This window comes from Euprymna scolopes, chromosome 38 (assembly GCF_053919585.1).
Source record: "Euprymna scolopes isolate OS-2025 chromosome 38, ASM5391958v1, whole genome shotgun sequence".
NCBI classification, from domain to species: domain Eukaryota; kingdom Metazoa; phylum Mollusca; class Cephalopoda; order Sepiida; family Sepiolidae; genus Euprymna; species Euprymna scolopes.
Genome location: NC_136519.1, coordinates 82,361,276 through 82,379,106, shown reverse-complemented (window position 1 = coordinate 82,379,106; position 17,831 = coordinate 82,361,276). Strand labels below are relative to the sequence as shown.

Below are 17,831 nucleotides of genomic sequence, written 5' to 3'. Positions count from 1 at the left end.
CAAGAACTCTTTCTAATGAAATCGAACTTTATTTTCTCACACATACACACACACAAAAAAAAAAAAAAAAAAAAATGCACACACAACATACAGAAATGAATATACAAATTGTAAATAGTTAAATTTTACATTGAACGCTGGGGTTATTAGTTAGATTAGGATCCACAGAGTGATTGAGGTATTTTGGTAAATGTTGCCAGTCAAGAGTAAGACTTCAAAGTCTCATCTGTTACATAGTCAAAAAGACCCTGTACCCTCCCCCTCCCAATTTCTTGTAGGGCCTTGTGCCTAATTTTGTTGAATTGAATTTTTTGTTCGTTTTTTATGTTCAATTTTTTCTTTCTCAATAAAATATATAAACAAGATCAAAGTGTAGTATCTGTTCTCTCAGTTACTAAACTTGACCCACCACCGGGCTTTCGGGCTAGGTTAAGGTGTTTTTTCTTACTAACCTTTGTTAGCAAGGACCGACCCCCTCCTTTGGGGAGTCAGGACCTAGAGGACCGACTCCACATTTGTGGGAGCTTGGACCCGGAAACCGATCCCCTCTTTTGGGAGACTGGAATCTCGGGACTATCGCTGGTAGTTGAGACCTTCTTTTCTCATTTGTTGTTTTTGCATGTTGTTTTTTCTTCGTTTCGGTTTCACTTCTCGAGACTGGGATGGTCTAATTTCTCCACACTTAATTGCCTGAGCAGCACTCTGACCTGCCAGGCCCAAACTTTGTCTATCTTCACTGCTCTCCCAGTGGATCGAGCAGACAGGGTTCTCTTTCTCGCTTCCGTTGGGGTAAGTTAGTGGGTAGGGTGACGTGGGGTAGGGCGGGTGCTTCGTTTCTGCTCCCCTCTGTGGGCAGGGATGCCTATCCCCTCTCTCTCTTAATTGCGACGCGGCACTCTGACCCGCTAGCACCCACTGCGTCTTTCTTCTCTGCTCTCCCCCCTCGCGGGGGGATCTGAGCTGCTAACCCAACATCCCCGTGAGGGGAAGTCAAAAACTCTAATTTCTTCAAAGTCCGCTCCTCCCCCTCCATTCCCCTGGGTTTTCTTTTCCCCCACTACACTTTGGTCCGCGCCAGCGGCCAGTGCAACCGCCACGATGCCAGGCAGGAGGGGTACGTCACCCCAAATGCGCAGCATCTCAACTGCGAACGACTCCCTATGTGAGGGAGCTGATGCATCTCCCGGCGAGACGGCGCCAGGAAACAAGGTAGGGCCCCGGCGCGCGGCGACCTTGGAAGAAAGCGGGAGGTTAGGGCCGCAGCCCGCGGCGACCCCCCAAAAAGCACCTGCAACCGCTCCCCACGAGGGCAACCCAGCGGAAAAAGCTGCCGTTAAGTCACTAGCTGGGGAAAGTGCAGAACCCAGTCAACCAGCTGCACCCCAGGCTGGCAGAACCAAGGGAGGAAGACCGGGGAACCCATCCCCCACTCCCCCAAAGGGCGACTCCCCAACAGAAAAGGAGGAAATCAGCACCGCGGACCAAACCGAGGCGCTGGATGAAGACGTAATAGCCTCCATCTGCTCACTATTCGGCGGGGAAGACAGTGATTGGCCCCCAACACTCCCCAAGAGGACCAAATACGGAAAAGGGGTGACTCTCCGGCCAGTGGTAACAAAAGCAAGCTGGAAGGAGAGACACCCTTGACAGTACCCACCAAGGCTCCAGCTGGGAACACGGCACCAGAAGGGGAGACACCTCCATCCCCCAAGGGGACAGCCACCCAGCAAAGGAAGAAAATAAGAAAGGGGAGCGGCCCGGAGAGCAAACCAAGCCAGGACGAAACAACGCCAAAGACACTATGGCCTACTTTGCCTGGTAACGGCCCCGTTCCGAAACCAAAAATGCCCATAACAATGGAGAGCCCCACAACACCAGCTATGCCCCCCAACCCGAGTCCAGCTGACACCCACCAGGATGGAGGACCGGCATGGTGCCCCAAAGAGCAGCAAGGGAAGTTGACGCCCGAAGACTACAGAGCACTCTTCGACTCCACTTACAAGGAGTATACCCAGGGGAACAACATCCAACCCCTCCCGGGTCAAGTGGAAGTTCTGGAGAAAAGAGTGCTCTCGCTGATAACTTCAGACACCAAGACAAGGGGTCTGACGGGCGTCAACAAGGACACCATGATGAACGTGTTGCTGGAGCAGAACATTCCCGCCAACTACATCTGTAGAAGGAGTTACGCACAGTGGGATGTTCTGCTCCCCACCTCCGAAGACGCAGTCAGGCTGTCCAGGACCTGCCATCAGAGCAGGAACATAAAGCTCCAACCCATCTATATGAACAAGAGGAGAGCAAATGTTTCTGCTCTAAACGTCCCCTGCTATATGGAGGCCAAACAACTGGTGGCTATCCTAAGCCAGTATGGAGACATAGAGGAAGTCACCCCGGTCCGCGGATTAAGAAACATCATGACCGGGGACTACAAAGTACAGATGGTCCTGGACAAAGCTGGATTCTACGCCATCCCAGCCACACTCAAGTTCGGAGAGTGGACACTCTCCCTTATAGTGGAAGGGAGGAGGCCTCATTGCTGGCTGTGCACACAACAAGGGCATATGGCGAAGGACTGTCCAAAGAGGAATGGAGAGAAGAAGCCCACAAAAGCGGCGGGAACAAGCGTGACAACAAATCAAGCTGCTGCTCCCGCGCCGGCCGCAAATCCTCCAGAGGCACCGACAGGCTGGGTGACGGTTGTAAAGAAAGGCAAGATCAACAAACAGCCATCCTTGCAGACAGTCACCCAAGACCATGAACAACCGAAGAGCGAGACGGAGAAAATGGACACACAGACACCCTCCTCCTCAAACAAAAGGAAACTACCAGAATCTGAGGAGGAGGCCGCGTCAGAGGCAGAGGAAGAGACAACAACAGTCTCTATGGCCTTGAGCGCAACAGAGATCAGGAGGGCCAGGAGGAGGAAAAGCCGCAAGACACGTGCAAACCCTCCTACCCCCACTGAGACTGAGAAGGACTCCCTCGCAACAAAAACACAGGATGAGCCCCCTGTGATCCCAACACCCCAGCAACCCGAACAACCTTCCCCCTCTCCTATAAAGGCCCCAAGAAACTCTTCCCGCCCCTCATCCCGTGACAGGAGCCAAAAAGAAGAAAACGAGCAGGCTACCCCCTCCCCAAGCGCTCAGCCTCCCCATCAACCAAAAGAGATCCCCTCCCCCACTCCCAAAGTCCGCACTGAACGGACCAAAAAGCTCCCCTTCCTGCCAGGAAGCAGGATTTGTGAAACAGACCCTCTCCAACCGGCTCCGGACCTTAAAGGACAACAGAAGGTCCGGTACAATAAACTTAAAAACTTTGAAAAAGTCGGTGGAGACCTAGTAACAGACCCCACTAAATTCAAGGACGCTCCCTTGTTGACCACTTTCGTTAGGGTCAACAAGGACGCTAGGACTGGAGGAATGTGGGCAATGATTAAGGCAGCGAAGAATGCGATCCCAGGCCAGCAGCTGGTGGATAGGGACCATCCTTCGCTGACCAACATTTTCTTTAAATGTGAGGGTAGAATCCCCATGTATGTACACCCATCGCTATACAGGGCACTCAAACTAACCTTCCCCCTGGACGTGGGGGGCGTGGCCAAGGATGGATCACCTTCATCGGATTTACTTACCGGCAGCCTTGGCCAGGCCTGCCATGTCCTCACTGCCCAGGATTTCAGACCCGTCTGTGACAGTGCTTTGAACTTGGCTACATTGAATGTGAGGGGCATCAGGTGTCGAAGCAAGGCCTCGCGCGTTGTGAGAGACTTGGTGTCCCTCAAGGTAGATATTGCCGCTATCCAGGAGACCCACTTTGTTTGTGACGGGGATTGTCAGGTGCTGGTAAACGATTACGATGTCTACTCAGCATATGGCAATACCTATAGTCGTGGAATCTCCTTGCTAGTGAGTCGCACCCTGTCAGCGTCGGTGAATGTTGTTCACGCAGGCGAGGACGGGCGGGCGCTTGTTGTTGATGTTGCTGTTAATTGTAGTGTTTTTCGGATTGTTGCTGTTTATGCTCCCAATGCTGCTGTAGAGAGGGCAACCTTTTTTCGATGGTTGGAGGGCTTCTTAGTGGATCCGGAACGGTTAGTTTTAATGGGGGATTGGAATGCAATCCTTGATCCCAAAATAGATAAGGTCGGGGGGACTAGCGGGTCGGCGTGGTGTGACAGCAGTCTGTCTGACCTGATGGCCTCGTGCGATCTCGTCGACAGATTTCATCTGGATCATCCGGGGCGGGAGATGTGGACGTGGCATCCTGTAGTGCCTTCCCATCCAAGCACTTACTTGGATCGGATGTTAGTTAGAAGAGGCGATGTAGACTTCCTATCTTGCCCCACGTTCCACTTGCTAGGACACTCGGACCATAAACTTGTTATGGCCCGTTTGAACTTAAGTGCTAGGCCTAAACTGGCTGGATACTGGAAGTTCAACAGCACCTTGTTGGAGCTGGAGGACTACCGGTTGAAGGTCACTGAGCTAATTCAGCGGGCTTTAGTGGGGGCGGTTACAGGGAGTAAGTGGTGGGTTAGTCTCAAGGCCAAAATTAGGCGCTTCTCTGTCCAGTATAGCCAACGCCTCGCGATAGATAAGGCTAAGGCAAAGAAGCGTTTAGAGGATAAGCTGACCCGGGCGGTGGAGGGGGAGGACCCCCTAGAGTTAGCACTAGCTAAACAAGATCTCAACCGCTTGGCTAGCGAGCGGTATGAAGGTCAAGTAGTTAGGGCTAGGTTAAAGAAAGTTTCTAACGAGGCTGTGAATGTTGACGCTGTTGAGCGTAAGGCTGCTTTAAGGCGCGGTTCGGATGGGTACATTCGTAAAGTACATAACCTGGAAGGACACCCCTTAGTATCGACTCGGGAGATCTGCGAGGGGTTTCGGGAGCATCTATCGGTGCGCTTCACCCAACTACCCGGACTCAGGGTTGATGAGTTTGGCAGCTATTTGGCTGACTCGCCCCGCCTCACGGCGGCTCGGGCGGCTAGCTGTGATGGTCTTATTACTGAACATGAGGTCATTACTGCGTTGAAGCAGGTCGGCTATAACAAATCCCCGGGGCTTGATGGTTTACCCTACGAGTTTTACTTGAGGCTGTCGCCCATGTTGGTCCCTATTCTGAAGGATATGTTCAACCATTGGTTTGCCCAGGGTTCCATCCCTGGACAGGTGACCAAGGGTGTGATCACATTGCTGAGGAAAGGTCAACGGCATGGTGGGAGGAAAAACTTTGATGATTTTAGGCCCTTGACTCTGCTAAACACAGAGTTAAAAATTTTGGCAAAGATTCTTGTGAATCGCTTGCAGGTTGTCATCACTGACTTGATCGAACCGGACCAGACTTATGCTGTGAAGGGGAGATCGATTCAAGACAATTTGCACTTGATACGCTCGATCATAGAGGGGACAGAAGACGACGCCGAAGCCGCGCTGATCAGTTTGGATCAGTCCAAGGCATTCGATAGGGTCGACCATCGGTTCCTAGGATCTGTGCTAGAGGCCGCCGGATTTAATCCGGACTTCCGCAAGTGGATCTTTGTTCTGTATGACAGGCCGACGGTAGCGGTGCAGATCAACGGTAAGCTGTCGGAGTCATTCGCTGTCTCTCGGTCGGTGCGACAGGGTTGTCCGCTGTCGCCTCTGTTGTATGTCCTGGCGTTGGAACCCCTCCTTCGCAAGTTAAGGGACGAGGCGGCTACACCAGTCCTGCGCGGAATAGCTCTCCCTGGAGGCACACGAGCCAGGGTTTCCGCGTTCGCCGATGACGTCACCGTGTTCGTGTCTTGCCTCACGGACGTTCAAGCGGTGGTCGAGGCGCTCGCTCGATACGAAGAAGTAACAGGGGCCATCTTCAACCGTAGCAAGTCTGTTGGCCTGCGGTTGGGGGCCTGGACCGGGGTAAACTCGCTTCCAGGTATTTTCAGCTGGACCGATGGACCGGTCTGCATTCTCGGTGTCTGGTTTGGACCGGGACTTCAGCTGGAAAAGAATTGGTCGGAAGTACAGTCTAAGGTCAAATCGTCAGTAAAGACTTGGATTGGAAGGAAATTGTCCTTGAAGGGTCGGGCGGAGGCGTGTGCTACATACGTCTTTCCGCTCATCCTTTACCGTTTGTCTGTACTTCCTCTCCCTGCAGAACGACTAACCCGCTTACAAGGGCGCCTCGATTCACTTTTGTGGAACGAGGGTAAGCATTATGTCTGCAGAGAGGTCTGTGTTCAAAGTCCGAGCGAGGGAGGCCTGGGTCAGCCCAGTCTCTTGTGTCATAGAAACGCTGAGAGATTGGCTTTCCTGGGTCGTTCGCTTGAAGGAGACGCTCCTTGGGTCCCTGTGGTTGAGAACTCGTTTCCCAATCTCAAACCCAACCCTTCGGTAGAAGGTCGTCGTAGACCGAAGGGGGAGTCCAAGTTCTTCTCCGAATGCCGAACCGCTCTTAGAGCTTTGCCGGGGACCAATGTCCTCGATCAGCCAAGGAAGAAACTGTATCGGGATTTAGTGGAGGGGACCGCGAAGGATCCACTTTGTAGGCGGATGGGATGGTCGATGGAGGTTGTCCGTTCTCAATGGTGTTGGGCACCGGGACGGGAGGTTCTGAATAATTCGGAATTCTCCCTGACTTGGCGACTGGTCCGAAATGCGCTGCCCCTCTTCGACGTACTTTTCCGGTATAAAGAACATACCAGTCGCTTCTGTCCGTGCTGTGACGAACGCGAGCCCGAAACAATCGAGCACGCGTTTTTTAGTTGCAGCCGGATACAGCCCCTATTAAAGTACGTCGAGGGGGTAACAGCTCGCATCGATGCCGAGTGTCTGCTCGATCTCGACGTAGGAACTTTTGTGTACAACATGGAGCCGCCGTTCCCCAGGGAGGAAAGTTTGGTTTTCCTGGCGATCCTAGCAGTAGCGCGCATGACCATTTGGATCGCGCGCCTCAAGTTGGTCCACGAAGGGACATCTGTTCCTGATCGGGATCTGATCGTTTACTTTAAACATTTGCTTAAAGTAAAGATCAGATGCGATTGGAAGAGGTTGCCTAGAGTGGAATTTGACAAGAGGTGGGTGCACAGCACTAGTTTGTGCATCCGTCGAGGAGCCAAGTTTCAATACGTGTTCTCTCCTTAGGCATGGCATGGGCGGTGCTGGGTCCTACGGAACCCATCCCGCCTAGGTTAGCATTATAAGTTCAGTAAAGTAACTCTTGACTGGTGGTACAAATGAGATCCTGTTCCTGATTTTATTTTTTGGTATTAGAGAACCTCTGAGTCTGCCCAACCCCCCTGCTCCTCATCTTTATTTTCTGATGCCCCCGGTCATCCCCCTACTCAGAGGTCACCTTCCTACCCCCTCCATCCGTTGCTTTATTTTCTCCCACCTCCATTAAGGCCACTTCCCCAAACCCCATTAGGGATGCTCTGCTTGTTTTCGGTTCCCCGGAAAACAGTGGGGGATCTAGCCACATAGAATAGTACAGGGGGGTCTTACTAACAACACATTAGTAGTTTTTTCTTTATTTTTGAAATGAACACTTTCATTAGTTTTTTCCCACTCCACGAACATTTTATGCCAATTAATTCAAGAACTCTTTCTAATGAAATCGAACTTTATTTTCTCACACATACACACACACACAAAAAAAAAAAAAAAAAAATGCACACACAACATACAGAAATGAATATACAAATTGTACATAGTTAAATTTTACATTGAACGCTGGGGTTATTAGTTAGATTAGGATCCACAGAGTGATTGAGGTATTTTGGTAAATGTTGCCAGTCAAGAGTAAGACTTTAAAGTCTCATCTGTTACATAGTCAAAAAGACCCTGTACCCTCCCCCTCCCAATTTCTTGTAGGGCCTTGTGCCTAATTTTGTTGAATTGAATTTTTTGTACGTTTTTTTTTTATGTTCAATTTTTTCTTTCTCAATAAAATATATAAACAAGATCAAAGTGTAGTATCTGTTCTTCAGATGCTGTACTTCAATTTCTTGTTCTCTGTCAGTGGAGGAGAAATCCTTCACGACTGAGACAATTTTTTATTTTTGTTCCTTTTCTCCACGTTAAAAAAACGACCCTGGTGTCTAATTCTGTCCCGTGGGGAGGCATTGTAAATAGGAACCCATGCACTCTAATGCCTTTTAGTAAACATCAAAACAAACGGAACAATTTCTCACAGAAAAGCTGATCGTCAGAGTGAAATAAAAATAATATAGTTTTGTAGATCATAAAGAGAGAAGACAGCAGCACATTGTCCCCCCATTCCTCTCTCTCTCTCTCTCTCCTTTTCCCCCATTCCTCTCTCTCTCTCCTTTTTCCCCCATTCCTCTCTCTCTCCTTCCCCCCCCATTTCCTCTCTCTCCTTTCCCCCCCCATTCCTCTCTCTCTTCCCCCCCCATTCCTCTCTCTCCTTTCCCCCCCCATTCCTCTCTCTCTCTCTCCTTTTCCCCCCCCATTCCTCTCTCTCCTCCCCCCCCCATTCCTCTCTCTCTCTTTCCCCCCCCCATTCCTCTCTCTCTCCTTCCCCCCCCATTCCTCTCTCTCTCCTTTTCCCCCCATTCCTCTCTCTCTCTCCTTTCCCCCCCATTCCTCTCTCTCTCCTTCCCCCCCCATTCCTCTCTCTCCCTTTCCCCCCCCCATTCCTCTCTCTCTTCCCCCCCATTCCTCTCTCTCCTTTCCCCCCCATTCCTCTCTCTCCTCCCCCCCCCATTCCTCTCTCTCTCTTTTCCCCCCCCCATTCCTCTCTCTCTCCTTCCCCCCCCATTCCTCTCTCTCTCCTTTTCCCCCCCATTCCTCTCTCTCCTTTCCCCCCCATTCCTCTCTCTCTCTTTTCCCCCCATTCCTCTCTCTCTCTTTCCCCCCCCCATTCCTCTCTCTCTCCTTTTCCCCCCTTCCTCTCTCTCTCCCTTTCCCCCCCCATTCCTCTCTCTCCTTTCCCCCCCCCATTCCCCTCTCTCCTTTCCCCCCCATTCCTCTCTCTCCTTCCCCCCCCCATTCCTCTCTCTCTCCTTTCCCCCCCATTCCTCTCTCTCCTTTCCCCCCCATTCCTCTCTCTCCTTTCCCCCCCATTCCTCTCTCTCCTTTCCCCCCATTCCTCTCTCTCCTTTCCCCCCCCATTCCTCTCTCTCCTTTCCCCCCCCATTCCTCTCTCTCCTTTCCCCCCCATTCCTCTCTCTCTCTTTTCCCCCCATTCCTCTCTCTCTCTTTTCCCCCCATTCCTCTCTCTCTCTTTCCCCCCCCCCATTCCTCTCTCTCTCCTTTTCCCCCCTTCCTCTCTCTCTCCTTTCCCCCCCCATTCCTCTCTCTCCTTTCCCCCCCCATTCCCCTCTCTCCTTTCCCCCCATTCCTCTCTCTCCTTCCCCCCCCCATTCCTCTCTCTCTCCTTTCTCCCCATTCCTCTCTCTCCTTTCCCCCCCATTCCTCTCTCTCCTTTCCCCCCCCATTCCTCTCTCTCCTTTCCCCCCCCATTCCTCTCTCTCCTTCCCCCCCCCATTCCTCTCTCTCTCCTTTCCCCCCCATTCCTCTCTCTCCTTTCCCCCCCATTCCTCTCTCTCCTTTCCCCCCCATTCCTCTCTCTCCTTTCCCCCCCATTCCTCTCTCTCCTTTCCCCCCCATTCCTCTCTCTCCTTTCCCCCCATTCCTCTCTCTCCTTTCCCCCCCCATTCCTCTCTCTCCTTTCCCCCCATTCCTCTCTCTCCTTTCCCCCCCATTCCTCTCTCTCCTTCCCCCCCCCCATTCCTCTCTCTCTTCCCCCTTCCTCTCTCTCCTTTCCCCCCCATTCCTCTCTCCTTTCCCCCCATTCCTCTCTCTCTCCTTGGAATGGGGGGGGGGAAAGGAGAGAGAGAGGAATTCACGATCCTTCATACAATCAACCCTATGTCTGGTACAATTTAGGTTGAAGAGGTACAAGAGCAGAAAGTTAATTGGAGCACGCAACATTGAAGTACATGTAAAAAAAAAAAAAAAAAAAAAGACAGCAGCATGTCTTTTTTTTTTTCTTTTTTTTTTTTTTACATGTACTTCAATGTTGCGTGCTCCAATTAACTTTATGCTCTTGTACCTCTTCAACCTAAATTGTACCAGACATAGGGTTGATTGTATGAAGGATCGTGAATTTTATGAACAATTCTATCAGTTATTCCATCTTTCTGTGTATTTCTATGCCTCACTCTATAGCATGTTCAGTTTTGCTTAATAAAGCTTATTTACATCAAATGAATATGGCTGAAAGAATTGACTAAAAACTTTAATACCTTTTCCATTTCTGCCTTTCTTCTTTTTTTTTTTCCACAAATATTTCCACTGAATGTGCTCCGGTTAACTTTCTGCTCTTATCCCTTTGCAACTTAAATACAGGGTGGGACGATAAACTTGTCGCCCTAAAGAAAACAACATTTCAGCATCATTTTAAAACTTTTATTGAAAAAAATCAATTCAGGTAACTTGATTATGTAGTAGAGCTGACATCTATTCAATATAGTCGCCTTAAGTCTCAATCACTGAATACTCTGTGGATGGCAGCGATTAGGCTGGCTTTGGTGTTGTAGGATGTCATACTGGTGATGCTCTCAACATATGACCAAATGAAGTAGTCCAGTGGGTTCAGGTCAGGGAAGAGAGGCAGGGGGCAGTGAGAGAAGAGTACAAAATCGTAGTACTCCTTCTGAAGCCAAGACTGGGTCTCTTTAGACTTGTAGGCCAACATCAAGTCCTGCTGCCACACCCAGTGTCTGCCAGCGGCCACCTGATTGTACCAGGCGATCATCCCACTCTTCAGCAGGTCCAAGTACACTTGGTGTTGACTTTCAAGCCGATTTCGAAGATGTGAGGTGGCATGATGTGGCCCTCACTTAAAACCACATCAAAGATCATAACCATGGCCGGAAATTTTGTTTTCATCACTCCGAGAACATTCCTGTTATTTATAGCAATCTAGTGATGCATTTTGAGGATGCTGGAAATGGTCCTGTTGTCATAACTTGGATTGGTAGAGCGCATGAGTTGTACAGCGGTGCATCTCCAATCTCGCTTGTTGAACATTGTGTTACTTTCAGGCATGATAGAAGGCTCCTATCACTCTTGGGATTTGTAGCCAACTAGTAGATGGTCTGCAACACAAAAGAAAACTACTTTTCATCAAACAGAAATGGAATCATGTTGTCTTTTCTGGGGGGACCATTTTAATCATTTCACCCTGTACTCCCGATCCAACAAAGCAAAAACCATTATTACTGCTCTGTTAAATTTACTTCCAAAATATTGCATCGTGTAATTTTTGTACAAGTTTTTCCACGAGGCGTGTTCCAATTAACTTTCTGCTCTTGTACTTATTCAACGTAAATACACCTGCTCCAACCTATCAACGCTGCGGGAACCATTATTACTAATCGGCTAAATTTTCTTTTCAGTGTACTTGGCTTGAGGTAGATCAGAGCGAACATACTCACAGCGTTGTCCTCAGCAAACCGACCTGGGCCTGGGGCGCAGAAATGGGGTCCAATGAGCACAGTGTATGCATAGGTTGTACGGCAGTTTGGACAAAGATGTGTCTGGAAGGGGCAGATAACTCTTCTCAACCCAGGTTGCTTGGCATTGACTTGGTCAGGTAAGATCTTTTTTCCATTCTTTATTCCAGTCTTTATTCCCTGTTGGAAATTGGTTTTCATCTTGATCATTAGGTTCATAACATTTTGGCCAATGTAACCTCTGACCTTCTTCATATATCTTGCCGAATTCAGCAATTTTTCTGTCAAACTCTAGAAATCTGCATGGAATTATGAATGGAATCCTTTATTTAATCTATGGAGGTAGCATACTTTCATTCCGTCAGCCATGATCAGGTAGAAGAATCTTTCTGTCACAGTAGGTAATGGCAGCTGAAAGGTTTACTATGGTGGATTGTTGGCATATTTTGGAAGGTGTGAGGATCATAATTATCTTAACGACCTGTCACTTTTTTTTTTTTTTTTTTTTTTTTGGTAATAAAATGAATTGTCACCTTTTTGATAATAATGCATTAAAATAATAATTTGTAAATATTTTTTTTTTTTTAAACAAATCGGTTCATTAATCCGTGACCGATGCTGAAATATCTACATCTGAATCTACATATTATTTGGATTCTTATCTTGAGTGTTATTTTATTTTCACATTTTGACTTTCTTCAGGTGTATCTTGTTGAACTCTGAAATCTTTCTGTCAAACTCCAGAATCTGCACGGAATTGTGAATGAAATCCTTTATTCAACCCATAGGGGTAGCCTGCTTTCATTCCGTCAGCCATGACCAGGTAGAAGAATCTTTCCGTCAAACTTGGGAATCTACACAGAATTTCGAATGCGACCCTTTATTTATTCCTCAGTAGCATATTCTCATTCTTTCAGCCAATTAAGTAATTCGCAATTGTATTTTAAGTGTGCTCACACTGAGGATTGAACCTTTGAAAGAGTTTAACTGAATTTTATCAAGAACTTTATCCATTATGACACGAATCCTTGCAATTCTAGTATGGATCTTAGGAGCCTTAAATCTATATTTTTTTCTAGACGTACAAGTCCTAAATAATTCGCAATTGTGTGCTGAGCATCACAAGGACCCATGGCATCCTGGATAAAGTGCTTAGTGCAATTCAATTTTAAGTAACACGCTTCTGATGATTTGATGTTTAATTCTCAGTGTGGCTGATATTTGGAATACAATCGTGAATTACTTAGCTGATAGAATGTGAGCATGCTACCCCCCCACCCCTGATGGATTAAATAAAAGGTTCCGTTTGAAATTCTATGCAGATTCCCCAAGTTCAACAGAAAAATTGCTGAGTTTAACAAGATACACTTGAAGAAGGGCTGAGGTTACATCAGCAGAAACGTTGCGCAAATAACACTCGAGATGAGAACAGTAGCCCAAAGAATCCAAATAATATGAATTCTAAATCATCATCTCAAAAAAGTAGAAACATAAGAACGAAAAAGATTATATTATTCAGAACAGACTTGTATTTTTATTATTTGTGTGTTAAAATAGTTAATCTATATGACGACTCGAGGCATGACAAGGCACAACCACTGGCTACTCTTGATTTTATATTCATGAGACAACAAATAAATTGGCTAGTTAGAATCAAAGATGGATATTTCAAATACTGAAATTTGGTTCAACTTTAAAAATATTGGGCGGTTCGGTATAAATTTCACACTTTTTGGAAAAAAGAAAAAAAGGTCTGTAAATGGCTAATAATTCATTTACAAAATTCTGTACTAATGCATATTACGAACTGAGTTTCTATAAGTGTCCGCTCGGATTTGCCCAGTACCTGACATAATCCGAAAATAAAACACAAAGACTTCTACTTACATTTTAGTATCTATTCTGTTAAAAGCAATGTTGATATCTGTGGAGCAAATTACAACCAATCACTGTAGTTATTTATCTCCCTGCCATGGCGAGATAGTGTGACACAAGGGTCTGAAAAGTGATATTTGGAAAACCAGCACCTTAGAGGAAAATCGCTCTATCCGACCAAAAGAAATACCTAACAATCCCCATCAACATCACCCTGTAGGGTTGCCTCAGACGATTAGCAATAAACCAACCCCTTTTTCAAAGGACGAGAAGATAAAGCCTGGGAAGAAAAAAAATATATCTGCTAAACAGAAAGACTTCTTAGTTTCTTGTAGTATCTAATCTGTTAAGGGGAGCATCCTAAAAGTTGACAGTAGAAATTAAAGCCGACAAATGAATTGAATGATTGAATCTTTAATCTCCATAATATTGTCACTTAGAAATGAACTTTTTATCAACGCCTTTTGTCGCTGTGCCATGGGTCCATTGTGTACTCGCATTTTAACATGAAAGCTATCACTATAAGAGTTGTTAAGAACTTTTGACATTTAAACCAATTTTTCTTTTTTAAATTTCTTTTTCTAGGTTGGCGCTTGAACGTGCAAAGAATTCTCACGAAGCTCTGGAAGTGATCACAAAATTGTTGGAGAAGCACGGACAAGGTGGGGTTTGCTATAAGAGCGTGGATTTCCAAGACTGGCATCACGACAGTAGTTTTTTGATTGCAGACCCAAACGAAGCATGGATCCTTGATACGGCGGGACAGAACTGGGCGGCTAAAAAAATCACAGGTAAAAAAAAAAAAAAAAGTCAACTTATTCTTTATATAATTAAAGAATGGGATCTGTGACAATCCTACCCCACCCAATTCCACCACAAAAATTGCCATCCATAGAATCGTTGAAAAAAAATTCACAAAGCCTGCCTTGTCCACCAATTTTTAGTCATGAATGTTCAACAGTCTTTTTATCATCGTTTAGTGATATGAAGGGCGCATTTTGATGATTATCTTATCAATAAGGAGTGTAATCCTGAATGGACTTCACACTTACTGGATCGTAACCCCCCCCACCTGATTTTTTGAGTTTATCTCAAAGATGATATCTATTATCGTATTCGTGAATGGAAGATGGTGATCGTAGCAAAAATCACGGAAACCTGAAGAGAAGAATGTGCCAGAGTTATCGACATTAATGCATATCGCACCCAGGTGTGGTTATTGTTGACCAGTAACTAAGGAGAGTGGATGGTGTGGGCCTTGTTTGTAAAAGGGGAAGAATTGCTGTTTTCTAAGTCGGAATCTATCCCATCTAACAGTGGAGAGTAGAATGTGAACCCTGGGTTTACTTTCGACAGCTGCGTAACTCTTACTTCCTTTTATTTTGTCCTTTAGTCCTCACATCCCATGAGTGATGTTTCTGACAAAGGGGGAAGTATTGCTGTCTTCTGGATCACAATCTATATTTCTGTAAATCTGAGAATGTGTGTGTGTGAGAGAGAGAACATGTTTCAACCTATATACTGAATGGATTTTTAATCTGCAGACTTGAAATTTGGTATATAGGATATTCAGACATGTAGAAACCTTTTAATCGGTTTTCATCTGGAAAAGCAGGCTACTAAGGGGTCAAAATGTAGAAATTTGTAATTTTGGGTCGTTGGATTTTTATCTGTTTGCTAACTGTTCCACAGATGCGCCTGTGTGAATGGTTCACATGACAGACTTATGTTAAAAATAAGTATTTTTGAAAACACTTTTTAAAGATCGTATCAAGCCGGCCTAATGGTAATCATACTTGACTCACTGTCTTTAGGTTTTGGTTTCGATCTCAACTTGAGTATTTTTAAAAAAAAAAATTTTTTTTACTTACAAAAAAAGTGAACTGATGAATGTATATTTTTGAGATGAGGAATTAATAATCATTTTTTAAAATTATTTTGACTATTATTCTCATCTTGGTTGTTTTTCTCCACAACGTTTCGGCCGATGTAACCTCCGACCATCTTCAGACGTATCCACACTGGATGTTATTGGTGAATAAAAAAAGAAATAGACTTGGCGCTATATGCATTTTAAATTTCTAACGGTTATGTTTGTTCGGGAAGCAAAAAAAAAAAAAAAAAAAAAAATGTTTTTTTTCACCATTTGCCAATAGGATCCAGTGTAAATGCACCTTTCTTTTTTTTTCTTTTTTTTTTTTTCAAAGGAATCACCACTTATCAAGGCCCGGAGGCCACTCGAGGATAAGGGTTAATAAGCATACAGAGGTCAATGGGACAATGTCGTAATAATTGTTAGTAGTGGAAATTTGGTAAGTTGGATTACTTAAGGGGAACGGCTCATCAAGAACTTGTTTACATTGGACTTGAAGACATTTCGACCGATGTAACCTCCGACCATCTTCAGGTACATTCACACCGGATGTTATTGGTGAATGGTGAAAAAAATGTTTGGTTTATTTGCTTTCCCAATGAACACAGCCGTTAAAAATTTAAAACGCAAATAGTGCCAAGTCTAACAAAATCTTAAAAAATAAAAAAGGACTTGGCGCTATTTGCGTTTTAAATTTCTAATGGGTGTGTTCATTGGCAAAATAAATAAACCAAACATTTTTTTTTTCGTTATTCACCGATAACATCCAATGTGATTATGCCTGAAGATGGTCGGAGGTTACTCGACCGAAATGGAAATGGAAAAAACAACCAAGATGAGAATAATAGTCCAAATAATACAAAAAATAAGAATTGAACTGGTTAGAAAAAACATACTTGCATGCACATGTCTCAGTTTCTCTATGAATTAAAATATAATATTTATGCATATTTTATGACCGGGCAATGCTGGGGGGTTTGCTAGTGTGTATATATATATATATATATATATATATATATATATATATATATATAACTACTTCATTTATTCGCATAAATTTAATATACGAAAGTATAGATTTATGCGTAAACTTTAAGTATTTACTTCAAAAGTGCTCAATACGTAGGTAGAGCTAGTTAGTAATTTATAAAATATATATGGCGATTAAGCTACACTGAATATTCTGCGTTTCATCTAACTATAGGATTCGTCTGACGAATCCTATAGTTGGATGAAACGCAGAATATTCAGTGTAGCTTAATCGCCATATATATTTTATAAATTACTATATATATATATATATATATATATATATATATATATTTCTTTTCAAGGGAAATAAGGTAAAAAAAAAAACCGATAAAAGAGTCCACCTATAAATTCCGATGAAATTGGTACTCTACCTCATCTCTTGGGGTGAAAATCCAATGGAAACAGTAATGTAAATTTATCATGGGCTCATTAAAAAATTATATATATATCTCAAAACCAAGACATTTAGTGCTCCAGACGTTTTCCTTACTGAATGAAGATAGGTAAAAAGGAGTTAATCGGTAAACGACTTGAAGAACCGAATTGAATTTGAGATATGCACGTAAAAAAAAAAAAAAATATATCGGCAAGTTGAAATGAACATCTGAATTTGCCAATATATGAGGTGCCTTCAATAAGTTTCCAGATTTTTGTTGTTGTACGGGCATTTAAAATTGAAAATTCAATATGTTATTGCTATACATCTTATGAGATGACTGACCAATTTTATGATTTCAGATCTAAATGAACAGCTACAGCAGGAATTGGAATACACCCTACTAAAGCTTAATTGTCACAGTTGATGAATTTCAAAAATGCAATCTGGACGCAAGGACACTTTAGAAGAATGATATGCAATAAAATTGTGTTTTTAACTTGGAAAAAAATCTCAGAGAAATGTATGAAATGCTTCGGACTGTTTTTGAGTGGCATAAGAGATTCAAGGAAGGCAAGGAGTCTGTGAGGGATGATGATAGGTGTGGGAAGAGTAAGGAAGTCAGAACACCAGAGTTGATTGGCCAAATAAAGAATTTCATGAATAAGTACCGTCGTGTGTCTACAGAGACAATAAGTGCACAGTTTGATGTCAGTGCGGGAACTGTAGACACAATTATTCGCAAGGAACTGAAGATGCGAAATATTTGCGCAAATGCATCAGTCCACAACGTTATCCTTGTCACAGACTATTTGACCAAGATGGACATCAAGACAGTTCCTCAACCTCCCTATTGTTCAGACCTTGCTCCCTGTGACTTTTGGTTATCCTCTAAACTCAATGAAAACCTTAGAGGCTGTCGTCATGTTTGAGGAGATGAAAGAGGTTGTGATGAGGGTCATTGACGTGGAGCCTTCCAGAATTTGTTGGAACGGTACAACAAGTGCATTGCAGCCGGCGAAGATTACTTCGAAGGGGGATTAGTTTCATATGTGTACTATCATTAAAAGTGGCCGTACGAAAAATGCCTGGAAACTTTTTGAAGTATGTGTGTACACGTTATTTATCCATCCAAACAAAGATTTTACTCGTAATAAACCTTTGGGTATGGCTACTATTTCCTGTTAATTTCAGTGTTACTTGACCAG

The 17,831-nt window shown here is 44.8% G+C and overlaps 1 protein-coding gene across 1 annotated transcript in view; it reads left to right on the top strand.

Moving 5' to 3' along the window:
- Window positions 1–17,831, top strand: part of LOC145263226 (secernin-2-like) — an 85,252-nt gene that overhangs the window by 52,493 nt on the left and 14,928 nt on the right. Inside the window, exons 3-4 of the mRNA XM_080120311.1 lie at window positions 11,411–11,607; window positions 13,928–14,133. Coding sequence (XP_079976437.1) covers window positions 11,411–11,607; window positions 13,928–14,133 — 403 coding nt within the window. The remainder of the gene's footprint in view (window positions 1–11,410; window positions 11,608–13,927; window positions 14,134–17,831) is intronic.